We start from the raw sequence: 27702 nt of genomic DNA on the forward strand, positions 1-27702 counted from the left end.
CCGCGGCAGCACCTGAGGTGATGCCACCTCCGTGTCTGCGGTAACAGCTGAGGTGATGCCACCTCCATCTCTGCAGTAACAGCTGAGGTGATGCCCCCTCCATCTCTGCAGTAACAGCTGAGGTGATGCCATCTCCGTGTCTGCGGTAGCACCACCGTGGGGACTGAGGTAGCACCAATGTGGTGTGTGAGGTGACGGCAAGGTGTTTGCTGCTGTGTCTGGGGTAACAACGTGGCGATGTTTGGAGCAACACCACTGCCATGTCTGAGGTCACACTGCTGCCATGCCTCAGGTAACACCACCACAGTGCCTGAGGTCACACCATGATGACCTTCCGTGTCTGCGGTAGCACCACCGTGGGGACTGAGGTAGCACCAATGTGGTGTGTGAGGTGACGGCAAGGTGTTTGCTGCTGTGTCTGGGGTAACAACGTGGCGATGTTTGGAGCAACACCACTGCCATGTCTGAGGTCACACTGCTGCCATGCCTCAGGTAACACCACCACAGTGCCTGAGGTCACACCATGATGACCTCTGAGGCCACACCACTGCCATGTCTGAGGTCACACTGCCTCTGTGTCTGGGGTATAACGGTAGCCATATGTTTGGGTTAATGCCTAGACTGTAGGGACATTGTTTAAGTTAGGATTAAATGACGTTGGAGTAGGATATAGACTGAGGGAGACCGAGGGACATTATTAAAGCCTCCCTGGCCGATCCCCTGCTTCCAGTTAAGATGGGGAACGAATCGATCTACTTCTTAATTGATAGTGGGGCAACTCATTCTGTCTTGACTAGTTGTAAGGGACCTTTAAGTAAACTAACAATTCCCACTGTTGGGGCAACGGGAAAGCAGATGGCCAGACCTTTCTTAAAACCAATGAAATGTGTGATTAGCGATACTAAACTAAGCCATCTTTATATGCCGGAGTGTCCTTTGTGAGTACTGGGATGAGATTTACTTTGTAAACTTCATGCACAATTAACTTTCTCTGAGAATTCGGTTCAGATGCATATTCCACCAGAGATGGTGTGGAAAGCACAGATATGCCTCTTGGTGGACTTACAGGATCGCAATAAGCAAGAGGACAGTGATGACAGAGACAACATACCCAGCGAGGTTATGGATGCAGTAATCCCTCTGGTTTGGGCTACAAAGAAACCAGGAAGAGTGAAAAACGTGAGTCCTGTAAATATAGCACTGAAGCCTGGAACCCGACCGGTAAGAAAGAAAAAATATCCAATAAAGTGGGAGGCTAGGAAGGGGTTAGAACCCCTAATTACCACCTTCATAAAATTCAGACTATTGCAGGAATGTCAGGCAGAATATAATACTCCAATTCTGCCAGTAAGAAAACCTAAATCCCAAGAATACCGATTAGTGCAGGACCTGCGGGCGACTAATCAGATTACAACTGACGTTCATCCAGTGGTACCTAACCCTTATAGCTCGTTGGCTACGGTTCCAGACACTAACGTATATTTTACTGTATTAGATTTAAAAGATGCCTTCTTTTGCATCCCAGTAAGCGAACAGAGTCAGATGCTGTTTGCCTTCGAGTGGGAGAACCCAATGACAGGGAGAAAATCACAGTTATGTTGGATGGTGCTACCACAAGGGTTTAAGAACAGTCCTCAATATATATAAGGACTCCAAATATGCTTTCGTAGTGGTACACACTCATGGAGCCATCTGGAAGGAGAAGGGATTGCTGGGCTCCCAAGGAACGCCTATTAAGTATGGACGTGAGATTTGAGATCTCTTGCAAGCAGTATTAGAACCAAAAGAAGTGGCTATAATCCATTGTAAAGCCCACCAGAAAGGTCAAGGGAATATACTTCAAGGCAACTGCAAGGCGCATTTAGCAGCGAAGGCGGCAGCTTTACAGGAAGAGATTCAGCGAGCATTAATACCTGCGAGGAATGTGGAGATGGAACTGCCCCAGTATTTGGAAAAAGACAATAAACTAGCTGAAATATTACATTGTAGTAAAAACAAAGAAGGGTGGTGGGTGATGCCCACCCACCAAGTCCTAGTCACTCCCCAATTAATGAACTCTATTCTTATTAACTTGCATAGAGAAACTCACATGGGAGCAGAAGCAATGGTCAACAGTGTTAAATGATATGCTGTAGGACCAAAAATGCAAACACTGGCAGACATAATTGCTAGAAAATGTCTCCTTTGTTGTAAAAATAATCCAAAAATTCAGTGAAGGCCACCACCTGGCAACCTAAAAAGAGGAATAACTCCTGGAGAACACTGGCAAGTAGACTTCTCTGAATTGCCTAATTGTAATAAATATAAATACCTTCTTGTCCTGGTTGATACCTTTTCGGGCTGGCCAGAAGCTTTCCTGTGTCACACCAGTTGGGCAAAGGAGGTAGTTAAGGTGCTATTAAAGGAAATAATTCCCCAATTTGGAATACTGGAAGGACTATCATCAGATAACGGACCCCATTTTATTGCTGACATAGTACAAGAAATATCCAAGTTTCTGCAAACGAAAGGGGAACTGCATACACCCTGGAGACCTCAGTCAAGTGGGAAAGTAGAAAGAATGAACCAAACTCTCAAGCGACAAATTGCTAAGTTGTGCCAAGAGACCCATTTGAAATGGGTGGAGTTATTGCCAGTAGCATTAATGAGAATCAGAAGCACTCCTAGAAGTAAAAAAAAAAGTAAGCCCTTTTGAGATCCTTTACGGGAAGCCATACCCAGTTAATCCCATTATGGGAAAAGGTGACCAAATGCATATAATGGGAACTAGAGTTATACAAGCTTATTTGATATCTCTTTCAAGGGTATTGTCACCACGAGCACCATTACCTCTAGATACCGCTGTACATGAATTCCAACTGGGAGACTCTCGTCTACGTTTGAACCTGGAAAGATGAACCCCTAAAAGAAAAGTGGAAAGGTCCCTACTTAATCCTGCCTATACTACAGTGAAGGTAACAGGCATAGATTCTTGGATACGTTATACCCACGTGAAGAAGTCGCCGCAGAAAGAGTGGACCGCTGAGGAAATAGGGCCCTTACAGCTGAGAATCTCCAAAGCTCAATGAACTGTACTTGGGGGACTGGAGAATCATATATTGAATTGAATTGTACACAGGGGTCGATGCTGTTATACTATTTATTAATTTTGTTTTCTGCCTCTCTAATTATTCATTTAAAAGGACCGGTTTCCTTAAAATAAGAAATGAAAGAACTAAGGGGGGGCGGTACTCCTTTGTTATCTACGGATTGTACTAAGTTGTGCTAAACCACTTTACAGGAAACCAGAATATCTGTGGGAGCAGAATTGGCGTTTTACTTTGATGCAAAAAACAGCACAAATGGTGAACAAGTCTAATTGTTGGATCTGTACTCATTTCCCCGAGCGTTCTAAGAAAGGTATTCCTTTAATAGGAATACCCCTCAATTTCTCTTTCCCGGTATTTGTAAAACATGTACAGAATAACAGTGACCAAACATCATACGATGATACAATAGAACAAGAATGGGAAGTTCACAATCTACCAGGAAATTATTATCAATGTCTAAAGAGATGTAAGCGCAGCACAGAATGGCCACAGTCAAGACCTACACTTAACTGTACCGGAGCTACCTATGTAGGGGAATACGCGGATTGTTCCGTAGGTACATATGAAATCAGATACCAAAAGTGGTCTGAAAAGCACAGAACTGGCTGGTGGGTTCCGATGGGAAGTGGTTGGTATTGGCTCTGTGGTGACAAGGCTCGTAAAACCCTACCTCCTAATGGGTGAGGAACATGTACCTTAGGAGCGGTAGTACCTAATATCACAACAATTGAAAAATTAGAATCTCAAGTATGGATGAGAACCTACCTCCGGAGAAATAAAAGAAACACAAAGAATCCATTGATTGACAGACACACAGGACTTCACTCCTTCGCTAGATGGTTTCTCCCCCATTAGTGAATTAGAAAAAGCTATAGTAAATATTTCTGCCGTAATTGAGAAAATCACTTTACAGGGTAGAATGGCTCTAGATATGGTGCTAACCTCTCAAGGAGGAGTGTGCACAGTTTTAAATACAAGTTGTGTATACGTAGACCAGAATGGTAGGACTTCTACAGATTTAGAAGAGATCTGGAAACAGACTAAAATACTCCATGAGATACGAAGGGATGACACATCTTAAGGATTTGAAGAAACATATAAATGGTTGACTTCCTGGTTCCCTGATTTGAGTTTATGGGTAAAAAAGTTATTAAGCATTATAATAATTGCCTTATTAGCTTTTGTATGTATCTACGTAATAACACAGTGTTTTTGGAATTGTTCTTCTATAACAGGGAGACAAAGTTATGAGAGGATGAGACTAATATGAGAGAAACTACAGTGAAGTTCCTCTTTTATAGTCTCAAAGGGGGGAAATGTAGCCATATGTTTGGGTTAATACCTAGACTGTAGGGACATTGTTTAAGTTAGGATTAAATGTGCCGTATTGACCTTCCAAGGAGCACTAGTAACCAATAGCTTCACTGTACTAGCCCGATTACCTTGTATAAACAACGCATGCCTTACAACGACTATGCCCTTGAAGAGGAACGACAAGATCGATAAAAGGGGAACATCCTGCCCTAGAAGGCGCCGGAGGCTAGATGATTGCCAAAGAAACATGAAGTCAGCAAAAACTGCGGTAACTAGGGGACAGGTAAAGGCGGCAGGGGGAGATCGCGACCACCGACTCCATTAAAGGCCAAAAGGATTTGCCCCCCCGCACCTTCAAGGACCATACGCGCATATGACAAGCCAATGGCAGGCAGAACGTTAATTACTAACTGGTGAGTGTCAGCTCGGGCGGGTTTCTGCTAATCATGTAACAGGATAAATATGCTATAGTTTTGTATGGAGCAGAGCTAGCTTTGTGGGATACCACCTAGCTCCCAGCTTTGCGCTGACCCGTAATAAAGAAATGCCTCGACTCGGTGTGAAATGGGCTTATTGCACACCGAGTAACGAATCCTATTTGATGGACGACATAACTGCAGCAATGTCTGAGGTAAAACCACCGCCACGTATCGGGTAACACCGCAGCCACGTTCCCCTCACGCCAGCCTGGCACTGCAGGGCTTGCCAGGGGAGCAGCCCTTCGGTCCTGCACATGGATGCCTTTCATCCTCTCACCTGCTCCTTGCAGACAACTTGGGATCTTTCTGCCCTGATCATATCCATGTCCTTCTGCTCTTCAGGGAGCACTAAGGAGTGATCTATTTAAATAAAGGCGGGTTAGTACCCACGTGCAACAGCACCTTCCCATGTAAAAAGCCATGTCCGTGCTTCTGGCTCATTTGCCTGGCCACATGCAGCCATTCTTTTTGCTCAGGTCTCTCAGGTCTTGCCCGGAGTACTGCTGCTGTGTTCCTGAGGCTCCAATACCAAAAGTTGCCCTGCATTGTGTACAAACAGCCCTCCTTGCTTGACTGTGGCATTTTCCCGGGGAACATGGTATAAATTATGTGAAACGTAATGCTGTGACTCAAGCAACCTTACAAGAAAGTCTTTCCGTCTTGCAGATAAATAGGTATTGCTGATTGACGCTACCATCCTATTTATAGTGCTCTGGCATTACAGGTAGTGAACCAGAGCAAGGCCAAGATATCAGAAGAGGCCCTTCAGCGTTAAAACCCCAGAGATAAGAGAAGAACGAGGTCCAATAGGTTTTAGTTCACTTTTTTATTTTGACTGTAATGCAAACAGGCATAAGTATTCCATAAAATCAGAAGATTGGAACTATACAGAAAGAGGTGCATGCTTTAGAACGATGTGGATATCTTGCAAACAGAGCCAGAGTCAGTCCGAGAGAGGGGGCTGGAGTACATTGTACGAATGGCAGAGATTTTAGCAGCATCGAGAGCTCAGAGGTAGGGGAAAACCATGTTTCTGACCGCTTAAAGCACTGGTATGATCAAATACAAACACCGGCTCATCCCTGCTCCCACTGTCCCCACCCCTTTACTCCTCAGAAGAAACCTACCTTAGGATCACACGAAAAGCTACAAAATAAGCTAACCCCCCCCTCCACACATACCTGTCTTATGGGATGCAAAGTGAGAGTAAAGACAACGTGCCAGTCTTAAATCACGGCATCATTTTATAAACCAAATGAAGGCACAGTGACATGAGGAGGTGCTGAGGGGAGGGAGGAAAGAGCAGGTGGACCAGAGAGCAGCGAGAGGTTGGAGTCCCATCTAGCAGAGCAGAATTTACCCACAGCTGAAGAGTTTAGAAAACCTCTGCAACGGAAAGGTTGGGAGTTGCCTGCCGCAAAGCTGCTACCCTTCACAGATCAGTCCTCTGTCTCATCTCGGCACCACTGCTCTTCAGGAAAAAGGCCACCAGAAAAAAAAAACAACCAACCAACCTTTGAGGCGTACGCTTTTCAAAGGTGCCTAAGGGAATCAAGGGAATAAATCCCTGTTCCTATTACAAAAATTAATTGGCACTGAATATCAAATTCCCTAGGCAGCTGGCAGAACTCATGTTTCTAACTACATGCAATCTAAAAAGCAATGAGTCCTGGCTGAAAGTCATCTTACTCCGTTCATCTACTGCCTGGGGAATTGTGTACACTCTGGAAGAGCTGGGGATGTTGCTGCAGGGAACCTACTCTCAAGCTCTTTTCAGCATACAGATCCCAGGGTTTTTTGAAGGCATCTCAAGGCAGCAGAGCATGTTTAACCTTGGGAATTGTGGATATTTGCCTATTTTGAGGAATTCTAGCAAAGCAGAAATTTTGCATTGAATTTCATTGGCTTCAAAGCCATCACTTCAATGCTGGGCACGGGGAAATTCTGAAACACGGCCTTCTGTTTCCGGACATCTTGTTGAGTACTGTAAAGAGTATTTTGTTAAGACATGATTCCATGCCACGATCACACAGAGAGAAAAATAAAAAAGCAGGCTCAGAAGTGAGTAGCGCTAATGCCTCTTGATGGAGTTGAATACATATTAAGGCAGTTTTGTTGCCCTTGGAAAAATCTCCATTAGCAATTATTGTGGGGACAAAATATTCAATTTTGTCCAAAACAATTTGATATACTTTTTTGTTTTGCTTTCCCCACCCAAAGCCAACACATGAAAACAAAGCAACAAAAAGAAGCCCAAAATCAGTTGCTCTTTTAGATCAACTTTTTCAGTATTTAGTCTTTACATTTTTAAAGTATTAAGAATGCCTCCGGAAGAAATATACTTTGCCCAGTGTAATTCACTAGCAGGTTTCTGAACCAGCCCTACAGAGCTGTGTGCAGATGCTGCAGGCAGGCAGTGCGGGAGCCTACCCGCAGCCCAGCTCCACGCTCCTGCTTTTCCACGGCCCCGGAACAGCTTCTGCAAGCTTTGGCCCGCAGATACAAGAGGAGCCCCCGGTGTCTTGCCCGCTTCCCCGCCGTGGTAATGAGGAGTAGCTGCAAAGCCTTGGCCTGTAGGCTCCTGTTAAGCAAGGGATTCTCAGGGCAAGGCTCACAGGTTCGATTTTCTTGCTTTTGAAGTGCTTCCTCCCTCCTCCCTCCCTGAAATCTGGCCAGGTAGGTACATGAATGAGTAAGGCAGGAAAGCAGCAGCCCTCGCAGTGAGGCGCTCTCACTGCTAAACAAGCTGCGGCTGCTCGGCTATGAACTCACAATCTGGTCTTTTCTTGTGATTTCGATGGCTCAAACTTCCATCACAGCCAAACATCCGTAGGGGTGGAGGGCAAGAGTTTCTAGTCTGCTTCATTCCTGGCACAGCAGGAAAAAAGTATATCTGCATTACAATACTTAAATATTCCATGAGTTGCCCTTGTACCCATGCTAAAATCAAGCCAATTTCGACCTCTGGTAAGGTCTGTTTTACTTCTGGAACCAAGTGCTTTAAAGCAGCAATCTCATTAGCTTTCTCCAGCTCCCCTGATTTCCTATTAAATACACACGGCCATATGGAAGAAGCTAGAGCTCAGATCTCCCTGTCGAGGGTAGATTTCAAATGGATTACTGGAGTCATGCATTGCAGGCAAGTGCAGGTGCAGATTGACACAGACAAAAATACTGCCGTCATGAAATTGCTGCTGCTTGCTGCTGCTGCTGCGACTGCTGTGAAAGCCTGATCCTGCAAGCTCTGAAATCCCCACCACCACTGAAGCCGGTGGGCGTGGAAGGCATTTTGTATCTGGGAGGACTCGGATTCTAGACTAATTTTGTCCGAGTTCGGGAATACAGTTTTCAAGAGCGTTCAGCACTGGCCAAATTTTGCTCCTCCTGTTACAGCAGAAGAAATTTTTATAACAAAGACAGAGTTACGGCAAAGTTGAGTGGTCCTGAAAATGTGTCTCCATCTGTTCTGTAAAGGGACTGTGCTCCCCTCTGGAACTATCAAAGCAATTGCAACGTTATCAGAGCAATTCTGAAGCTGACAACTGGTCCCCAGTGAAAGCAGGAACAAAATTTAGTTTTGAGCATAAAATTCTCCTTCCAAAAAACGCTGGGAACTCTCTGCAGCTTCCCCACAGGTATAAATCAGAGGACTGTAACGGCTTCAGTGGTCGTAAGTCGGGAGGCAGCAGCTTTGGCTTGGGCTTGGTGCAAGTCCATGAGGCTTCAAGCACAAACACGCCCTCTTCCCCCACCCCCAGCTTAATACAAACATGGTCTCTGGTACCTGGTAGGTGTTCACAGACCCATGGTGCTTGCAGAAGGTGGTGTCCAGTTTGCACCCACACTCTAACCCTGCATTGCCTCCATACCCCTATGAAACCCCCCACTGGGAGATTAATTGCAGAGCACGGCTGAGCAGGGCTCTAAGTTTGCTCTCAGTTATCCCAGGGGGAATTTGCCCACCAAGAATTTCACTTGTAAAATGAAGTCATCTGTTCCCCTCATCCCCCAGTCTCTGTGTGCGAGGAGCACCTCTGGAGAGAGCAGGAACGGGAGGGCAACCCTGGTGCAATAGTCTCTTCCCAGCACAAGGCACTGTAAGTCCATTGCCACCCCCAGGACCCACCCTTGCTGAGCAGCTCGCTGCACCTCTTCGCTGGGCAGACAGGGCTGCGAAGGAGTAAGGAGGGATCTCCAGAGGGAGGCAGTGGAGGGAGCCCGGGTTACAGCCTGGGACGGGGCGAGTGGCGTCGCATACTAACGGTAAAGGAACTAACGGAGCAGTCACAGTTAGACTGGACACAGGTTCATGCAGCTCCTGTCCCTTCCCATCTCCTCTTCTGCATAGGTGCAATCACGTTCTCTCAGGACACAACTGCAAGTTTGCCGGTCATGCACAGCCGCATTGGCTCACGCTGCTCTGGGTGTGAACAGAGTCCCCTGCTCGCCCCCGGGGACATGTAGGCACAGGACAGGGGACAGGGAGCGTGGACAGCCCAGACTCAAATCCCGTTTCTCTGGCCAGTATGAATGCAACTGGATCGGTTCCTCTAGTGCAACGAGCTCAGGCCTACCCAGCAACGATCATGGAGGTGTCATTTTTGCGAGCCTACTCCTGATGGCAGAATTCTCATTATTTTCCCGCTGTCTCTCATAAATAGAACAACAAACTCCCAAGCAGTCCTTCTGGGGAGATGAAACCTTTGAAGTCATCAACAACACAGGCAGTGGAGACCCTTTGCACTGAATGAACAACTCATTTTTCCCTGCTAGTGGACACAGCAGGTTGGGAAAACAGAGAACCATTTCCCATGAGTTTTCAAGTTGATGTGTAACTTTTTGTGGACATTTGAAAAACCTATGAACTAAAATCTTTGAGAGAAAAACCCTCACTTCATGGTGTCTTGAAAATCAGATCTCCTGTTTAGAGAAAAGCCTCTTGATGTTTAATCCCTGGGGAGCGAAAAGGAGCTGAGCTGCTGCAAAACAGGCAGTGGTGGACATCCTCCAGGAGAGGGACTGGGACATTGGATCAGGCTGGGTGTCCATCAGGTCCAGTATCCCCTTGCTGCAGGAGCTGCGTGGGGCTGTGCAGGAGCCTGGACGGGCAGCAGGGACCCGGAGGTGACAGGTTCGTGAACCGAGTGCCCGAGAGGCACAACCCCTCCATGCATGACACCCCTGAGCAGCTCATGGCACCGGTCTGCAGCAGACCCCACCTCGCTCTCTGCCGTTTATGCATGCCGAAGATATTGTAGCTACACCCACGCGTCAGAAATGTCACACTGAGATGAGCAGAGTCTAGACAACTGGTGGAGGAGCCGCATTTGTGGAATGATAAAGCAGATCCGCAAGTTTATTTCCCCCTTTGCTGTGGGAGAAAGTTAAGCTGGAGGGGAGTGCAAAGCCCCTGCAGGTAAGGGGGATGAAGGAGAAGTTAAGATGTCTGAGACTGACTCAACAAAAAATAATGAATCAAAATTCCCAGTGGTGCAGCTTGTGAGGACTGAACGGTCCGACTCAGGCAGAGGGAGCAGAGAGGCAACCCGGAGCCACGGGGGACATATTAACTTCATGGACCTTCACGGCAGGGAGGGTGTTTCTTCTCCAGGGCCAGGCAGGCAGGCTGGCCTTAAACCAGCATTTCCCTTCCAAAGGGCTCTGAAGGACTGACTTACCCGATGCCTGTTGAACTTGGGACGGCTTTCGCTGTCTGCCCTGCACAGACCCCTTTGGAGATCCCACCGAAGGCAAGGCACACGCCCCATTCCCTTCTCCGCTGCGCTTCCCCGCTGTTTTCGCTGGCGGCTCAGGTGGAAGGGGGAGATGGAGGTGGCAAGCTTTGGGGTGCAGGAAAAGCAAGCCAATTCATCTCAGACACCGACTGCAGCAGCAATATGACTTCCAGATGGGAGATGTTATACAGATACAGGCAGAAGGCAGGACAGGAGAAAACTAATTGCCAGCAACACAGGATGAGCTGGAAAGAGGACGAAGACAAGGGCATTTCTTCAGGCACTACCTCCTCTTCAGGTTGCATCGCTCCTTCTACTAAAAGGAGGACCAGAGCACAAAGTCTAGAGCCAGAATCAAATTTCGCAAAAGAAGGGGATGAGTTTAATTTTTTTTTTCGTTAGGTCTGTTTCCACAGCCATTGGATTGGGGGTTAGGGCCAGGCTTGCTGTACGTTCACAGCTCTAGGGCCAGGGAGCTGGTTCCTGCAGACAGGACCTCTGCCCAAATTCACACATCCCAGCAGCAAAGGGACCCGGCTCCCCCATCCCACTGCCTGCCCTGGGACTAGGGCACAACCCACAGAGGTGGACCAGGCGCTGCCCTTTTTCCTGTCCTGTCCTGCTTTCACCTCCAGGTCACAAAGTCCCCAGGCAGTGACAAAAACCTGGCCTTGCAGCTGGCTCCAAACCCTTCTCCGGCCACCCTGCCAGCCCAGCGAGCTCGGCTCTGGCCACACCGTGGCAGCATTCATTCGCATTGTACGCCATGCTAGATGCTCTGCTGGGACCAGCAAAACTGAGACCTGGATCTCAAATTCACCCAGTGCCTGGAGGCCTTTTGCTCCTGGATTTTGGGCTGGAGCTGCTTCAAGCATTCAAGGAGTCAAAGTTGCAGAATATGGTCACAGCACATGGAGACGTGGCCAGCCAAGCAGCAGGAAAGGGCAGGAGGTCCTGGCTGAGGGAGGAGATAACTGCACAGCCTGGGGCCAGGGGAGCCAGCGCAGCTTGTACATGGACTGGGAGAGCAGCAAACCTCCTGCAGCTGTTTTTGTTCCTACTTTGGCTTAGGGCAGCTAAGCTTAGCCCTCTGAAAGCAAGCTCACCATTGCAGCTCCTGGATAAACCCTGTGCTGTTGCCGGTGCAGGTGCTTTGCTCCATACAAGCATCAGTGCACAGTTCAGCAGAGCAGGGGCAGGAGGAAAGGATCAGCATCTACCAGCTCAAAATGTCAACCCCGTATCCCTGCCTCCAGCAAGAGCTGCAGCCATACCCTGCTGTCCCCGTCCTGGCAGTGAGGGAGGACAAACCTTCTTCAGGGTGAGGAAGGGAGGAGAAGGAGGAAGGACACACAAGGTCATGGATGCTTTACCTTGCAGACAGCTTTTCTCTGTTAAAGGGACTGATACCTTTCTGTGATTGTGTTAACAGATTGCTTTTGGGGCCAGATTTTTGCAGCAGGGCTGAGGTGTGAGCATGTCAGAGCCCAGAATCACGCAGCATCTTTGCAGCTGATCTCACCTCCCTTCTCACATGAGATGTCCCGGCAGAGACAGCTCGTGCCGCTGGCAGGTGGCGCAGAGCCTACAGAGGGGACTGGCTTGCCACCGAGATGCCACGTGTATTTCTTTTGGCAGGCAGGTCGCTCCGTGCCGGCACTTTCTGCTCCCGAAGGTGTGGAAGTGGCTGGGGTCTGCTGTCCTAGAACTGCTCACGAGACTGTGCTAAGGTGGAGCTGATGCTCTCTGGGCTTTCAAGAGTCCTTGGTTGGCACATGCTCACCAAGGACCAGGAGCCTCTGTAACTGTCCAAGTACTGCCTTCCAAATAAGTTTTGTTACCAGGAGGTGCCTCTTGCCGCCGGGGTTGGAGCCACTTCTCTCCCATCCTCATGGCTTTCCAGTCTCACCTGGGAGAGGGTTCACACATTCACTGCATGCAAATGCAGCCGGTCCCTGAATCTGTCCCACCAGCATCATGGCTGCAGATCACATATCTCCCGTAAAGCCTTCCGGAGGACAGCCTGGCCAAGCAGCAGTCATTGCCATGAGTTTTTCCCTAGCATAAACATCAGCCTGTGTGTTCGATGCTTGCTCCTCTGTGGGAGGACTTTCATGACAGCAAAAGTGGGGACTGAGCATAAGGAGAGGCTCATGGGGAACAAGGAGCAGAGAAGGAGGCAAACATAGTGTAGTCCATTTAGGAGAAATCACAACACGTGAATCAGAGACATCCTACCCTTCAGATCAAAACAGAGACATTTGTACCCAGGCTGCTTGGGGATGAACAAAGTTCATGAGGGCATTGCACATCATCTGCCCCCAGCCTCGGGCGTGTGCCCAGGTCTGTACATGTCCAAAGGGAAGCCAAGAAAATGCAAGGATTCAGCCAAGCACCGAGCTGGGGAAAGGGGGATCCTGGGGGAAACAACCCCCAGCTCCGGTCAAGCAACAAGACCTAGCCATTGCCCAGCCCCTGCCACCTCTGCTCTCCCCCAAAACACCAAAAACGCGGGTGATCACGAAGGTGGTGATTTCATGCAGCTGCAAAATGCCCTCATGAGAAGAAGGACAAATGTGAAGTTCTGTTAAGAGCCACTGCAGATTATAAAGCCATCGTACTTCAGTGGGGAAATCCAGGGAAAGGAGGTGGAAAGAAACGGCCACAGGACAAGAGCAAGAGAAAGAGGAAGAAAAGGAAATAAAAATCATCATCATCATCAGGACACAACAACAGGATGAGAGACAGAGCACTTTCCATGGGCAGTTCCCCGCGGAAAAAGAGCCACCGTGTCCGTGAAATACAAAACCCGGTGCCCTCCGGCTGGAGGAAGCAGCAGGTGCTGGGACTGGTTTGGCATCCCCTTGGGGTGAAGGGTCCAGTTAGGAGCAGAAAACCCTGCAAGGGAAAGGGGAGAAAGGCTGGCCTTAGAAGGAGCGGTGAGGAGCGTCTAGGACTAAGGACTTCCCAGGGGACCACGTTGTAGACAGGAATTTACAGAGCCCTTTGCAGCTGGGTGAGGTGGGCAGGTAGGTAACCCTTATCGCTACCTAAAGATGGGAAACTGAGGCACTCTGTATACAGTGCAGACCCCAGAGTATGTGCTGCATTGGAGAAAAATTCCTACCAAACCTCAGGGATGTTGGGAAACTCGCTCCAGGTCAGCCGGGCACTACACGGCACAGCCAGGAGTGCAGGGAAGGGATTGCACCCCAGGCTGCCAAGGGCCAGGACAAGGAGCAAGATCCCTGCAGCCGCCCATCCTTTATCCTAAATAATCCTTCTGCTCAGCCAGGGAAAATCCCACCACGACAGAGCTGAGCAAATGGCAGGACGTGGTAGAACAGAAACAAATATAGCAAATGTCAAGTGTTTTTACTTCTTTTGGCTGTTTTTACAACAGTGGAAAGAAAAGCCTCTAGATCTTTCCTAAGTGGGCATGCAGCAACCTGGAGACCTCTCCCGCCGCGGGTACCTGCTACCTGCACCCCTGGAGCCAGCCAGGACCCCCACAGCCAGCACTGGAGCTGGGGAGAGCCACCTCTCACCATGGGTCCTGCAGACCTTCCAGCCCATCATCCGCCGGCTCGCTGGCAGGGGAGAAGAGGCAGGCAGCGGGTAGGACTCTTTTGCTTTGCATCACCATTTGGATGGGTTTGTCAGGTCTGAGCATGTTGGTATGGCAGGTGCAATAACCCAGGAAGGCCAGGGGGGATTTGTCCTAGCGAGGTGACAGCTATTTCAGAGAGACTGCCAGGCAGCAGCCTCTGCTTCCAGTGCAAAAATCAAATGCCTTTTCTCAGCCTCTGCTGTAAGCGGCCCACACATGTGCAAAAGTTAAAGCTCCCTTCCCCATCCCACAGCCCACGCACTTGGGAGACAACTGCAGGGGTTAAAATAAACATGTCAACTCACTCATCCGTATCTTTTTTGCTCTCCTCAATGAATGCAATAGACTCAGATCTAAGGCGGTTAGTCACTTCGTACGTACGCAGGGTGACTCCAAAAATATCCTCGTGGTACCGGCTGTCATCCTGAAACAGAGGATGGGAGAGGGGCAGTGGGAAAAAAGAGAGTATTTACAAACAGTTGGTGTTGCTGCAGCACCAGAAAGATCTCGTGTTGTGGGTAGGTACCAAATACACAGCAAATGTTCTGGGGCCTGTCACAAGAGCTGGTGGGAGAGGCAGGGCAGAGGGGCAGGAACGAGCAGGGAGGTGAAATGACCTTCCCCAGGTCACACTGTGGGGCAGTGGTGGAGCTGCTCGGTGCATTAGACCTCCTCAACTTCTGGCAACCCAGGGACTGCCTGGCCATCAGGGGGACAAGTAGCCCGAGGCCGGCCCACGTACGAGAGCTTTTGCTTGCAAACCAGCTAAAAACGTGGCTCTGGGCTCCCTCGGCTCCTGGATGGAGCGTGGGTACATGGTTCAGAAGGGGTAGTCCCATAGGAATCGGGCTGAGTTATCCTCCTGGGCAGAAGCAGAGCCATTCGAGCACCACCCTTGGGCCTGCGTCCCAAACTGAGTTCATTTGTGCTTCAGCTGCAACGTCTGCACTAATGTGTTTGCCCAGCCAGCCACACAGACAGAGGAGATTTGGGGAGGGGGACCCACAAACTGCCCTGTTAGATTGCTGCAGTGATGGAGGCACAGCAGGGACTTAGCAAGGTGAACAAGCCCTGCCTGGGCTACCCAGGGTGCCCAAAAGAGCTTGTACCAGTGCTCAGCACAGCACCAGGCTCATCGCAGGAGCCCAGCGCAGGCTGAGGCGGCTGCAGCCTGGAGCAGAGCTCCTGCAAAGCGAGGTGACTTCCACTGCGCACCCAAAGCTTTGGAAGATCACGCTCCCGACCTTGCCTGGGTGCAGGCAGCATGGGTGGGAGCTGCAATCCCCCCGCCAGCGCCCGTCTCCTTGGTGCTGCCCGTTCTGCAGGAGGAGACACCAGGTGCAGCGCCCGTGGCAGGAGCTCGCGTGGTGTCTCGTGGTGCAGACGCTACTCACCCGCAGCTTGCTGATGAAAGTTCCTGCCTCCTCCACTGACAGCTGGCCCTGCTGCCTCACGATGCGCTGAATGGTCTTGAGGACGTCCCCAGCCATGGTGACATCCCCGCAGACGTAGATGTGGCCTCCCTGCTCCTTCAGTGCTTTGAACACAGTTTGGGCCAGCTGCTCCTGTAACACGTCCTGCACGTATTTCTGAGGGAGGAGGAGGAGGTGGGAGCTGAGATTAACTACAGCTTCTCAGCCCTATCCACCTGCACGGCCCAGCCAGCTTTGTGTGCAGCAGCTGCCTTCAAGGGGGAGCATTGCCTGCACCTTGCAGCACCCACAATGATAGAAAAGAGACGGGGAAGGCAGCAAAGCATCATTTTGCTCTTGCATTTTCACACCTTCACCACATATCTTATTGCCAGGCCTGCTCAGGTGGCGGTGGGGATTTAGACCAGATGTTTGTGCTGGCTCTGGGCCACCCCACCGGGTGATATCCCTCCTTGCCCACCTGCTTGGGAAGACGTGCCTTTCCCCTCCTCATCTGCTCCCACCTGGTGAGGATGGCTGCAGCCCTCCAGGGCAAAGCGTGAGCAATCTGGGCACGCATGCAGGGCACACAAGGATGGGGATGTGCCCTGGGAACGGGGCTGCACTGGGAAGGCCATGATCCTGCACACTTATGCAACCGGAGCGCCCCAGGGCATGAGATGCTGTGGCTGTGCCAAGGAACCAGCATCTCCACACCGTGCCGGCTGGCCATGGTCGCCCAGGGCTGCACACCGGGACTGGAGCAGTGCCCGCCACGCACCTTTGGTTTGTCCGGTTCCCGGGAGTAGGCTGTGTACAGCTCTCTGAAGACACCTTGGCTTTTGGCAAAGAGCGTCTCCTCTTTGTAAATGTGGTCGATCCTGGACTGCCGGCAGCCAAATACCAGGACCATAGGACAAGGCTTCAGACCTGCAGAAGAGACAGGGGAAGCAGTTAGCCCAGGGACCACTGATACCTGCTTTCTGCAAGCCACCGTCCTGCAGATCTGGCAGCAGCCCCAGCACCCAGCGTGAGACTGCCAGGAGCTTTTCCTGGCCAAACTGGGAGGGAGGAAAAACCAGCAAGGAGGAGGTAATGCACTGCCTGAGCCAGCACATGGCCTGGGATCACATGGCAGGGGTGCTTGTGCCAGATTTTGGGGAGAAATTAAACGTTTTTTTTCCTAAATGGTCTAAATGATCAGTGGAAAATGCATATTTTACATAAATTTGCATTAAATGTTCTTTAAAAAAAAACAACTCCAGCACTACCGTTATGCCATAAAAACTTGCAAAGTTTTACAGGTGGGTTTTCATGGAGTTTGTTTTGGGAGTTTGGGCTGGCCTCCAAGCCTGCACTTGGGTCAGCCGCTGCTTCAGGAAGCCCTTTGCCTCTGCTGGGGCAGCCCGGGCGGGAGACTGGACCCCCCCATCCCCACACCACCAGCCCAGGTTTCTCCTGAGATGAGAAACAGGAGGAATAAGCATCGACCCACCTTTGTGCTGGATTTCAAAAAGCCGCTGCTGCCAGAAGCTCCGGAAAGGGGCGATGCCGGTGCCGGGGCCGATGAGGATGCAGGGCACCTGGGGATCCTGGGGCAGGTGGAACCCGGGCGCACTGCACACATCGAAGACACCAGTTAAACCCAAGCAGGATGCTCCCTCCCTCGCCTCTGCCCATGGCAAGCGGCGACACCACCCATAGAGGGAGGGGTAGAAAACAAGGTGAAATCCCAGAAAGTGACATTTTAGCGCAGAAGAACTGCACCCCAGAGGGACCCATTTGCTCACAAATCCAGCCCTGTTTTCTCTGCACCCTTAGTGCTTTGCAAAGAAGAATTGAGGGCAAAGAGCTCATCCTGCAAGGGGGCTCACCCCATCTTTTTCACCCCTTGCCTTGTGTGGACCACTTACCCTCTTACAAAACAGGGTACTACTTCATCGGTCTGTATCCGATTGAGCCAAGAGGAACAGACTCCGTGGTGGATTGGTCCTTCTCCATCTAGGAGGGGAGAAAAGGAGGTCTGTACTTGACACACCAGCCAACTACTCCAGTTGCTTTCCTTTCTGAAACCCTCCCTGCTACTTTCCACATGAACACCTCACTGAAACCTTTACTATCTCCGCATCCACCCCCCATGAACTTGGCAGAAGTTTGGCACTTGGATCCCTCTGTGGAGTTACCCAAGTTCACCCAGGACCCAGCTCTGGGATAGTTGGACCTCCACAATATTTAGGAAGCACCCAACTTCTCTTTGGTCCTTTTTGGCAGAAGCAGGATCATGCTGTAGTGCTTCCAGACATAAGTGCTCCATGGCAGCCCCAGATGAATGGCCAGTGTCTTCCCCTGTGTCCTGCCTGCTGCAGGGGTGACGGGGCTGTGTCCATCTACCCCATGACCAGGGCTGCTTGGGACACGTCAGTGCTTGCACAGGTACAGAAATCTGGCTAGCTGTGGCAATGTGGACTTTGGTGTGGGCAAACAAATGATCCCATGTGGAGCTTGGAGCCACCGTGGCTGGTCTGTTGCTGGTACCTGACCCAGATCTGGCATCTCTGCAATACGCTGCCCTTTGATGGATGGCCATTCTCCATAACATGGGACAGCAGTGTCATGGGTTGAAGGAATCTAGTCACTGCAGCAGGTAGAAAGGCTTTAAAATAACATCTCTCTGCCAAAGACCTTGTGGTGTTGCCCACGTGCTAATGCTTTTTCCCTGCTCTCCACACCAAGCCTGTCTCCACTGACCCCTGTATGAGCATGGTACCTCTTGTGCGATAGGAGACCACTGCCACGGTGAGGTGGACCTCATCTGGGTACATCTCTGGGGAGGAACTGATGGAGTAGTAGCGCGGTTGGAGGAGGGGGAGCTGTGTGAGCAGCAGCGTGGAGGGCATCTGCACTGAGGGGAACTCCTCCAGCACCTCCACGATGGTGGGGTTCTTGGACCACTTCCATTCCTCGTACTCCTGCAAGCCCTGCAGCCAGGGAAAGAGGGAGGGAGGGAGGGAAGGAGGAGAGTGCTGCAGCATCGACCTCTTCCAAGCCAGGTGCCTCTACCAATATCCCACCAGGCCTATGGCAAAGCTGGGGTGGGTGGCAGTGAAGGCAGGCAGGAGGAGGCCTGCTGCCATGGGTAGAGACTCAGCCTAACCACAGCGTGGGATGAAAATGCCCTGGGGTTGTGGTAGTCCCCAGGGCCTTGAGGAACTTGGGGCTTGGGGTCTGAGGCTTTACCTTGCTAAGGACCTGCAGACGTTTCTTCTCCTTGTCACTGATGGCCAACAAAGCAAACTGCTGCAGCAGCAGGGGTGTGGGAGGGGTGGTGATGTCCAAATAGTACTTAAAAGCCTGGAAGATGGTGCATGGTGGGACACGGTTCTCATCTGTCCAGTTACTGATGACACCTGCCAGGAGGGAATTCAGCACAACCACGGGATCAGCTGAGCATAAGAGCCAAGGTGGACAAATCCTTGCTTTCATTCTCCCTTATCAGCTCTGAGACAGTGAATGATGAAGAGCTGGAAAGAAGAGTCAACGAGATATCCTCATGCTACAAGTGAGATGCTCTACAATGAGCATAAATATGAGTCTGATGATACTCCACCACCTTCAGCCTCGGTCACGCTGAGTTAGTACTGTTTTCCATCTCCTGTTACACTGTGCATGGCGGTAGGGTATCAGACTTATCCCTGAAATACAGGGTTGGGATGGTCCATCAAGATCCCTTAACTCTTCTTTCCAGTCCTAGACATTGCTCTTTCCATGAGAATATGAATGCCTTTAATTTTTCTGAAGAACGAGGAAACATCTTCTACCCAGGGCCCTGCTTACCCTTCAAACCCTTGCTCTGCACCCCAAATGCACATGGCTCTGGGCAGAGGAAGGTTGAAGGAGGTGCTCCGAATCCAGGCAAATGTACCAGTGAGATGGGAACTGATTTCTCCTGGGGGCCACCTACCTCCCCGAGGAGCTACAAGAACCACTACAAGGGACGGGTGAGGAGGAGAGAGGCCACCTCTACGTAGAGGTGGCCCTGGTTACCTAGAGCTGTGTTCCTCTCCTCCAGGAGCTCCACCTTTACCAGCTGGTTGGCTGGAGGGGCATCTTCAAGCCTGTCGATCAGGGTATTGACCAAGTCTTCGTGGTTCCCTGGAAACACACCCAAGTGGTCCCCGGGCAGGTACTGCAGTTCCTGGTGTCCGTTGGTGTGGAGCCGCAGGAAAATTGTCAAGCGACTACAGGGAAAGGACAAAAAGCAGGATGTGTTTTGGGGGAGTCCTTCAGGGAGTCTGGCCTCAAGAGACACTGGGTGTGCTGGGCAGCGGTGGCATGTCCAAGCTCTGGTGCCCCGCTGAGCACGTCGCTAAAGACACAGCAGAGAGCTAGAAATGACACTGCAGTGTCCGCCTCCCCTCGCCTCTGACTCACTCTCAGAGACTTTTTAAAAGGGAAAACCAGTTTAACCTCTTGCTTCAGCAATTTTACCCTTTCTTTGCATGCACCCTGCCACTCCACAAGTGCGGCCACCCATCTCCTCATCCTTACAGGCAGCAGGTTAATTTATGTAGCGGCAGAGGTTTCACTGTATAAGAAGGCAGGAAACACCCTTCACGGGGTTAACGTGGCTCCCAGCCTTGGTGATGATTTGCACAAAGATGGTATCCATGGGACATTCGGGGGTCAAGGGATATTCGCAGCACGGTGTGCATGGATGCTTGGGTGCACCACGAGTGCATTCAGCTCCCGCAGGTCTCGGGGCAGCTGCATCTCTTACCTGGACTTTGGGCTCTGCAGGTTCTGGCGTGTGATAAGCCGGGCTGCATAGACGCGTTTTTTGTGGATGCTGTACAGTCCTGGGGAGGAGAAGAGTCAGTGAAGCAACACAGCAGAGCGTGGCCAAGGCAGACAGCTTCTGGCTTTTAGCAGGGCTGTCGGCCACCACTGCGGGTTCAGCCCTTTGGACTGGAGCTGGCTGAGGTCAGCCGCAGCATGCAGACCACCGTGGGCTCAACCACCCTCCTGCCCCCATCTCCTGCAAAGCTTCAGTGAGCCTGGGGGATCAGAAACCTCCAGGGGGAACCAAACACGTGTCCCTTTTGTTAGTGACTGAGGAGGACGCCGAAACCACCCGCACGAGGCACGGGGACGTGCCCTCATGTGCAGGCATGCACCTCTCACTGCCAGTACCACCTGGCTGGTAGCAAAGAGCCTGAATTTAGGAAGAGCTAAGCCAGTGCGGCAGATCATCAGCTGCAGGAGCCATGCTGAGGGGCCAGGTGTCGGTGGGCTGGACCTGCCATTGCACCGCAACGCTCAGCGGAGCGGCATTTGGACAAAGCGAGCTTGGAAAGCTCCCAGGTTTCCAGCTCTTTGCTTCAAAAAATGAGGTCAGGAGGAGGGAGATCACATCATATCCCAACATCTCTGTTACAGATACAGACACAGACCAGCCAGAGGGGCCTGAGACCATCACAAACTGCCCTTTGGGCATGTGATGGAGGGGAAAGGCAAGACTGAAATGCTGGGAATTTAACACAGAATAAGTAAGGAAATTTGGCCCCTTTGCCCCCACTTGAGCCCACTATGTCTTCTCCTCCACCTGCCCCATGCCTAGAGCCCTCCGGGATGACCCCATCTTTGTACCTTGTGTGAGTTCTGGGGCTTCAGCCACATAGGTCAGGCGAAACTTGCTCCTCTTCCAGCTCCGGTCATTGCTGATGAGGGAGTTGTTTGCTTTCTCGATGTTGACGTCGTCCCCCACGCAGAACACGTCGCACGCTGCCTGCAGCACGCACAAGGCTGTCAGGCATCTCCCTGCTGCCCCTGGGCTTTCCGACTGAGCCCCACGATCCCCCTTGTCCCACCCACCTCAGCCAACGCATGGAGGACGTACACATACACACCCCAATGGTGTAGGGCTATACTGGTGGCCATGGGCGTATCTCGTGCTGCCCTCCTCCCCCAGGCATCTCGGATAACGTGGGAATTCAACACAGTGCTCACCCTTTGGCAGTCATCACAAACCAGAGCGTCAGCTCCACCAAAATATGGAGAACCTCTTTATTGTGGGCCAGGGTGATGGACGGGTGTCCCGGTGTAGGGAAGGGGAGGCTGGGTTTCAATGCAGCTCTAACCAGCAGCTTTGCTCTGTCCCTGTGTCCTTCTACCCCCTGCTCCTCCCTGGATCACAAGGGAAGCAGGTTACCTTGAAGACCTTCTTGGCCCAGGTCCTGAAGGACTCCTCTTGGCCACAGAGCTCATCCCCTTCTCCCATGCGGAGGATCCGCTCTCCACCCAGTTCCTCCAGGAGAGTGTCCACCGCCCGGGCAAAGGCGCAGAAATGGGGGTAAGCACGCGACCCCAGCCCAAACACAGAGAACCTGCGGAGAGGTGACACAGCTGTGGCTACCGAGCTGGGAGGGACACCGATGTCTCCCCCTCCCGCACCACCACGGCCAACATCAGCATCGGGGAGCGTGGAGGGATCTGCACGTTGCAAAAATACATCATGTGTTAGGTAAGAGCTGCGATAGGAGAAAGGCTCTGTGCAGCACCAGCTCCAGCTCTGTCCCAAGAAATTGCTGCCTCCCACCCCATCCTATTTACCTGACGTTAGCCAGGGGCCCTGTGCTTTCAAAGTTGTCCCTGGAGTCAGGGCCATCGCTTGAGGATTTCCGTGCATCCGAGTAAGAGGAGACGCTGTTGAAACGGACCTTGTAGCTCCTGCGAACAGCAACAACATCAAGTATTACAGTGATGATAAATGTGCGTGTGGTTCCCACCAGGCTGTGTGCTCAGAGGGGACCGGGTTGTGGAGGAGACCAAACAAGAGGAGGCTCAAGCTCAGGACTCAATATTTCATGAGCCGGCACCATGATCAGTGGCTAGAGCAGAGAAATGTGCTCCCTCCCGGGGGTAAGCCCATATGTTGCATCCCCCTAGCCGGACCTGGTCTGCTCCATGGGGTCCTCCAGTCACCACCTCCCAGTGGGTTGACCCAGGTGTTGGCCACCATATTTTCCCCAGCGGTGCAGAGCTGACAGGACCTTTGGCTTTACCTGTCCTTCCCTGGTTGCACACAAGGTCGGGTATATGTCTGAACAGATATTCTGAAGGGTTTTTCATTCATAGGAAGTAAGAAAAAAAAAAAAAGTGAGAGAAGAGGGGATGAGGAGGGGGAAGGGGAGCGGAGAAAAAAAATCTGACAACAGCAAAAGTATTTCTGAATTAAACCATCTTCAAAAATTGCTCTACTCAAGAGTTTCTAAATATACTGCCAGAGCAATGAAGCAGTAGTGTGTGGATGAGTCACAGAAGACTTACTGCACCCAGCGCACCACGCAGAGGAGACAACCCCTGAGCAAAATAACTGCCAGGGTCGTAGAGCCCCGTGCTCCACCTCTGCTCCGGAGCCTCCTCTTTTCTGCCCAGACCTCTCATGCTATTCTGCTTCACTCCATCTGGACGGACCCACTTCTTTCTCCACTCTCCCTGGGCCATGTCCTCACCCTGGGTTACGTGGTGAAGGCAGGGCAGCACAGCCCACCAGTTTAGATGGGCATGAAGCCCACGTTCCCGCTTGGGTGCTGGGCCCAGGGACGGGGCACCAGCAGCTTTTGCTGAAATGAATAGGTCTTTGTGGCAGGGGATGACTGTTGAAGGATGGGCTGCATTTGAACAGTGGGTCCTTAAATAGGAATGGCTTATGAATGCCTCTGAAAATCCTTGGAAAACCCTTGCTGTGAGACAGAAGGAACCAAATATACAACCATAGCAAAACCCCTGGGCTGTGGGCCGCAGGGCCCTGGCAGGCTCCTCGAGACACTGTGGCTTAGAGAGGCCACGATCCCCACCCTGCAGGCTCAGCCACCCTCAGCATCCCCTGGTGGACATGGAGCTGGGAGTCCATGGGGTGCATGGGCAGGAGCTGCTCTATCCAGCCCTTTCCTACAGACGCCAGGCTGATGCTGCCCTTCTTCCCCAGATGGTCTCCTCCAGGCTGTCTTTTCTCATTGCAGAAGCTTTTTTTCATGCTTAACGTCAGCACCTCTTCCTCCCATACAGAGCCATGACCTCTTGGCCTGTCCCGGGGGGGGCCATGGGGAGTAATTTATTCCCTCCGCCTCTGCAGTCACCTTTTCCGTATGTGAAGTCTGCTACCGCACTGCATTTCTGTCTCCTCTTCTCCAGATAAAATAGCTCTCACCCTTTTGATCTGTCCTCGCAGGTCACCGTTTCCAGCACTCTGACCACTTTTGCTGTCAGGTAACAAAGCCACAGGCTGTCCTGGCTCTTAGAAACTCCTGCCAGTCCCTTAAATTACATTTAGAGGTGACTGGGACAGCCAGCACCGAGCTCAGGTGCTTTTGTCCTCCTCAAATCTGCCTGGCTTGCCACGGGTGGCACCTCTGCACCCAACCCCATGTTGCACCAACCCAGCCCCAAAAAAGCGAAGATCCTTGGGGTAAGAACCACGCGCAAAATGGCCCTTCTCCATCCAGACACCTCCAGGGCAGCCTGCACCGCCCGTTTCGTCAGCTGTCCCCATTAAGGCACGAGGCCATTAGAAACCTAAGGGGTTTTCGGCTCACGAGCCCTGCGGGGATCCATCAGATTACTTGGCTGCACAGCAAGGAGACCACTTCAGGGCTGCTGCGTCGCCAGCAGCGGAGAGGTACAAATCGGTCCCTGCCCTGCCCTGCCCGGCGGTGTTCGTCACCCCTCTGCAGCCCCGCTGGCACTGCTCTGTGCTGCTCAAGCAGAAAGTCAGGGCGGTTAAGTTGCACTGCGTCACTGGCCAGTGCTAATTCTGCCTTAATTAAGGAGCAGCCTTTTGCCAGTTGCGAGCATCGCTGTGTTAACTCAGGAGAGACTCCAGAGCAGAGCAGTGTCCCAATTAGGCAAAATATATTGTACTTAATAGCTAAAATAAGAGGAGGCCCCAAATGATTAACACTTTGCCGGCTGCCCTCACTTCCCAGCCTCTGGGACATGCAACACGATGCTCAAGGCTCATCTTCCACTGATGGGGGATTTTCTAAAACCCCAGACCCTGTCTCCAAGGTACCATTTCCAGACTCACTGTTATAAACATCACAGCCAGTATTTATAACAGCTCTTATTTTCCCGAGAAATATTTTCACATGATACAAGAAGTTAAATTTGGTGCTCAAGTCCTCCCCCACCTGGAAACTCCTTTCTACCTCCAAGTCTTACTATTTTGCTGTCTCCTGGACAGCCCCAGCTCTCAGATTCGATGATTTGGGGGGAATTGCAGCTTTTATTTGTTTTTTTTGTAGATGCCTCTTACAGCTGAAGAGAGAAGCTTTAAAATGTCAGCCCAGGGAATTACAAGCTGGAGCCCACAGGCATGCCTGACTCAGTGCTTTTGTCCTCCCTGGGACCTCCACCCGCTCCATCCCCTGGTTCTCCAGTCAGGTCCCATCCCTTGGACCTTTGCAAACTTGAAACCTGCGTGAGGATTTCACACTCCCTTCTGAGAGGAGGAAAGCAGAGAAGCAGGCTGTCCCGGCTGCGGGGCTGCCTGCTTGCTGGGCTTGTGAGTGGGAAGGGAGGGTTTTGGGGTGCTCTTACTTCCTCTCCTCCAGGTTGGAGTTGGGATTCTTCATCTCCATTAATGCGCAGCCGAATTTCTACAGAGAAGAAATAAAAAAAGGCCATCAGTTTTGCCGGTGTCTGCAGGAAACGAAGCCGTGACCAAAGCCTGGACTGCGGCTCTGCTCTCCGCTTGCTGTTCCCAGCAGCCCGCAGCGCTGTCGTACAGGGCTGGAGGAGGTCGTGGCTCCCCAGCCAAGGGGCTGGCACCTTTTGTGTGACACTGACATCAGTCGTACAGGACGAATTTAGCAACGTATTAGTTACTTGTCTCACGGCAGGGAATAAGTAGATATCCCTATTTCAGAGCAGGCTGGAGGCAGGTAGGCACAGCACCAGGTATCACACAGAACCTGGACCTGTTGTGGGCCATTCCAGCTCAGGCTGAGCAAAAAGAGGACACTCTTCCCTGTTCCCCACCATCTCTCTTCTGCCCGTGTCCCTGCGCGCTGTCCTACCTCTCCATTCTCAGGTGGGTCTCCGTTGCCAAATGTGCTTGTGACCACCAGGACCATGGTTTCATGTTCTAGGTGCACAATGTCATACTCGTCCATGGACATCACCTGGGAGCAACAGAGATGTTAGCAAGAGGCCCTCAGTGGGGAGCTCTGCCGCCAGGCAGTCTCCTGGGATGGACCCCAGTCCACCTGGGGATGGGAGCAGCGTCTCCTTGCTGACTCCATGCCAGTGCACTGGCCGAGATCTCCACACAGGGAGGATGGGAACAAGAGCCTCAAGGGACATGGACAAACCATGGGGCTACCACCTGAGAGGCAGAAGACAAATGTATGCCACAATGCCTGCAGGAGCATTAGCTGGAAATGCTATTCACGTGCAGGCTTCAGTCAAGACCCACAAGGTCCTGGGAGCTTCTGAAGACCCTTGGCAGCTGGGAAGCTCCACATGCGTTGGAGCCATGCATTTTCCAACAGCCATGTATTTCCTTGGGCCACGCAGATGCACACATAATCTTGCAGGGGCTGGGAGCTAGTACAATACCTTGGCATCGAAAGCGTGCTTGAAGATTTCACACAGAGTTTTTGCATAGACCTGCGACTTCCCTGTTTCAGTGGCGTACAGGATGGTCGCTTTGACCCTCTTGGCCATTGCCTGTCCCATCAGCTTGGCTGAGAACTTCACAGCCCTAGGAAGCAAGAATAAATCCTGGTAAGAGAGCTTGCTTCCTTGTCAGTGCCTCTAGCCCAGACTATTCTCACCATTCTATTTATTATTAAATGAACAGCCTGCCTTAAAAACCTGCAGCATCACTTTTTTTGTTGTTATATGCCAAACAGGGAAGCTATGGAAGAGCGTGTTCATCTTGACTTGTCAGAGAGGAAGACTGCAAAGGGGGAGCTTGAACACAGAGCTGAAAAACCTGAATGGGTATAAGGAGTAAAATGCTAAATCAGGTGTGGAGGTGGTCTCTCTGCAGGGACAGAGAAGCAGAAGAATCAGGGGCAGCAGTCGCTGAAAGCAGCGACCAGATAACCTCAAAGGAAAAGCTGGAGACCAGCCAGAGCCCAAGCTACGGGAGGAACAGTGGCTTCTCCATCTCTTCGTGTCTTTAAATCCGACCTGGCTGCCTTCCTGCAGGAGGTGTCCTAGCCGAGCAGAAGCGCCTGGGCTCCACACATCACACGCAAAGCCCCGAGACACTGAGAAGGTCAGACGAGGCTGTCTGTAGTCCCTTTGATTTGCACTCCAGTGACGCTATGAACTTTACTCAGAGGAACAGCCCTCCTGAGGCTGAGAGGTTGCACATTTATTTGAGCGTTTGCAGGGCTGTGTCTAGCCGGCTGCCTCCTGTGGCTGCAGTCGTGACTGGATGCATTTGCTCCAGTTTTCCCCACTGGCTCAGCTCTGACAGCGGGGCAGAGGGGCCCAGAGAGGTCACCAGCCTCTCTAATCCTGGCCAAGGTGATGCAGCACTAGAAACACTGGCTCCTTATCTATGCTGGCGCTGCTGGGTGGGTTGGCATCAGTAGGAGCACAGCGATGGGGGACAAGGGAGGCTGTCATCAGCCAGCTTTGGGTTACACGGTGGGGCACCAAGCCCAGTGTGACAAGCTTATTATTTTAGGGCCTTTCATAATCACGGAATTTGGACATCAACATTGTTCTTCCTAAGTGCAGAATATCTTCACCTTTTCTAAATGGACCATCAAGCCTTTAAATGGGGCCACCAGAAAGGCAGGTCTGGATTTAGCCTCGTGTGTTGCAATAGGGAAGAGGCAGTTTTCAGGGGGCTGAGAGAGCAGAAAGCACCTCTGTGGCCTTTGCAAGCATAAGGGCTGCTTGATTCAATTCGACAGGGTGATCAGCCCTTGCCCCGGGTGATCAGGTTCAGTGGGACTCCTGCATCCCCTTCGGATGAGCTATGGGGAATGGAGGTTGCAGCTGGACTGGTTACACTGGCAGGAGAAAAGAAGCCCAGCTTCCCCC

The 27702-nt window shown here is 51.5% G+C and overlaps 2 protein-coding genes across 3 annotated transcripts in view; both read right to left on the bottom strand.

Moving 5' to 3' along the window:
* FBXO21 (F-box protein 21) overlaps nucleotides 1-14290 on the bottom strand; it is a 36077-nt gene extending 21787 nt beyond the window's left edge. Inside the window, exon 1 of the mRNA XM_009274032.1 lies at nucleotides 14166-14290. Within this exon, the coding sequence (XP_009272307.1) occupies nucleotides 14166-14290 (125 nt within the window). The remainder of the gene's footprint in view (nucleotides 1-14165) is intronic.
* Nucleotides 14291-14528: 238 nt separating this feature from the next.
* Nucleotides 14529-27702, bottom strand: part of NOS1 (nitric oxide synthase 1) — a 42438-nt gene continuing 29264 nt past the window's right edge. For both annotated transcript variants that reach the window (XM_009274026.1, XM_019470686.1), the window contains exons 14-27: nucleotides 25716-25820; nucleotides 25237-25295; nucleotides 22249-22365; nucleotides 21848-22022; nucleotides 21286-21424; nucleotides 20417-20495; nucleotides 19684-19877; nucleotides 18877-19046; nucleotides 18407-18617; nucleotides 17553-17640; nucleotides 17135-17256; nucleotides 16421-16569; nucleotides 15622-15816; nucleotides 14529-14651 (exon numbers count right to left, since the gene is read on the bottom strand). In XM_009274026.1, the coding sequence (XP_009272301.1) occupies nucleotides 14529-14651; nucleotides 15622-15816; nucleotides 16421-16569; nucleotides 17135-17256; nucleotides 17553-17640; nucleotides 18407-18617; nucleotides 18877-19046; nucleotides 19684-19877; nucleotides 20417-20495; nucleotides 21286-21424; nucleotides 21848-22022; nucleotides 22249-22365; nucleotides 25237-25295; nucleotides 25716-25820 (1926 nt within the window). The remainder of the gene's footprint in view (nucleotides 14652-15621; nucleotides 15817-16420; nucleotides 16570-17134; nucleotides 17257-17552; nucleotides 17641-18406; nucleotides 18618-18876; nucleotides 19047-19683; nucleotides 19878-20416; nucleotides 20496-21285; nucleotides 21425-21847; nucleotides 22023-22248; nucleotides 22366-25236; nucleotides 25296-25715; nucleotides 25821-27702) is intronic.

Source organism: Aptenodytes forsteri, unplaced genomic scaffold, assembly GCF_000699145.1.
Source record: "Aptenodytes forsteri isolate BGI_AS27 unplaced genomic scaffold, ASM69914v1 Scaffold415, whole genome shotgun sequence".
NCBI classification, from domain to species: domain Eukaryota; kingdom Metazoa; phylum Chordata; class Aves; order Sphenisciformes; family Spheniscidae; genus Aptenodytes; species Aptenodytes forsteri.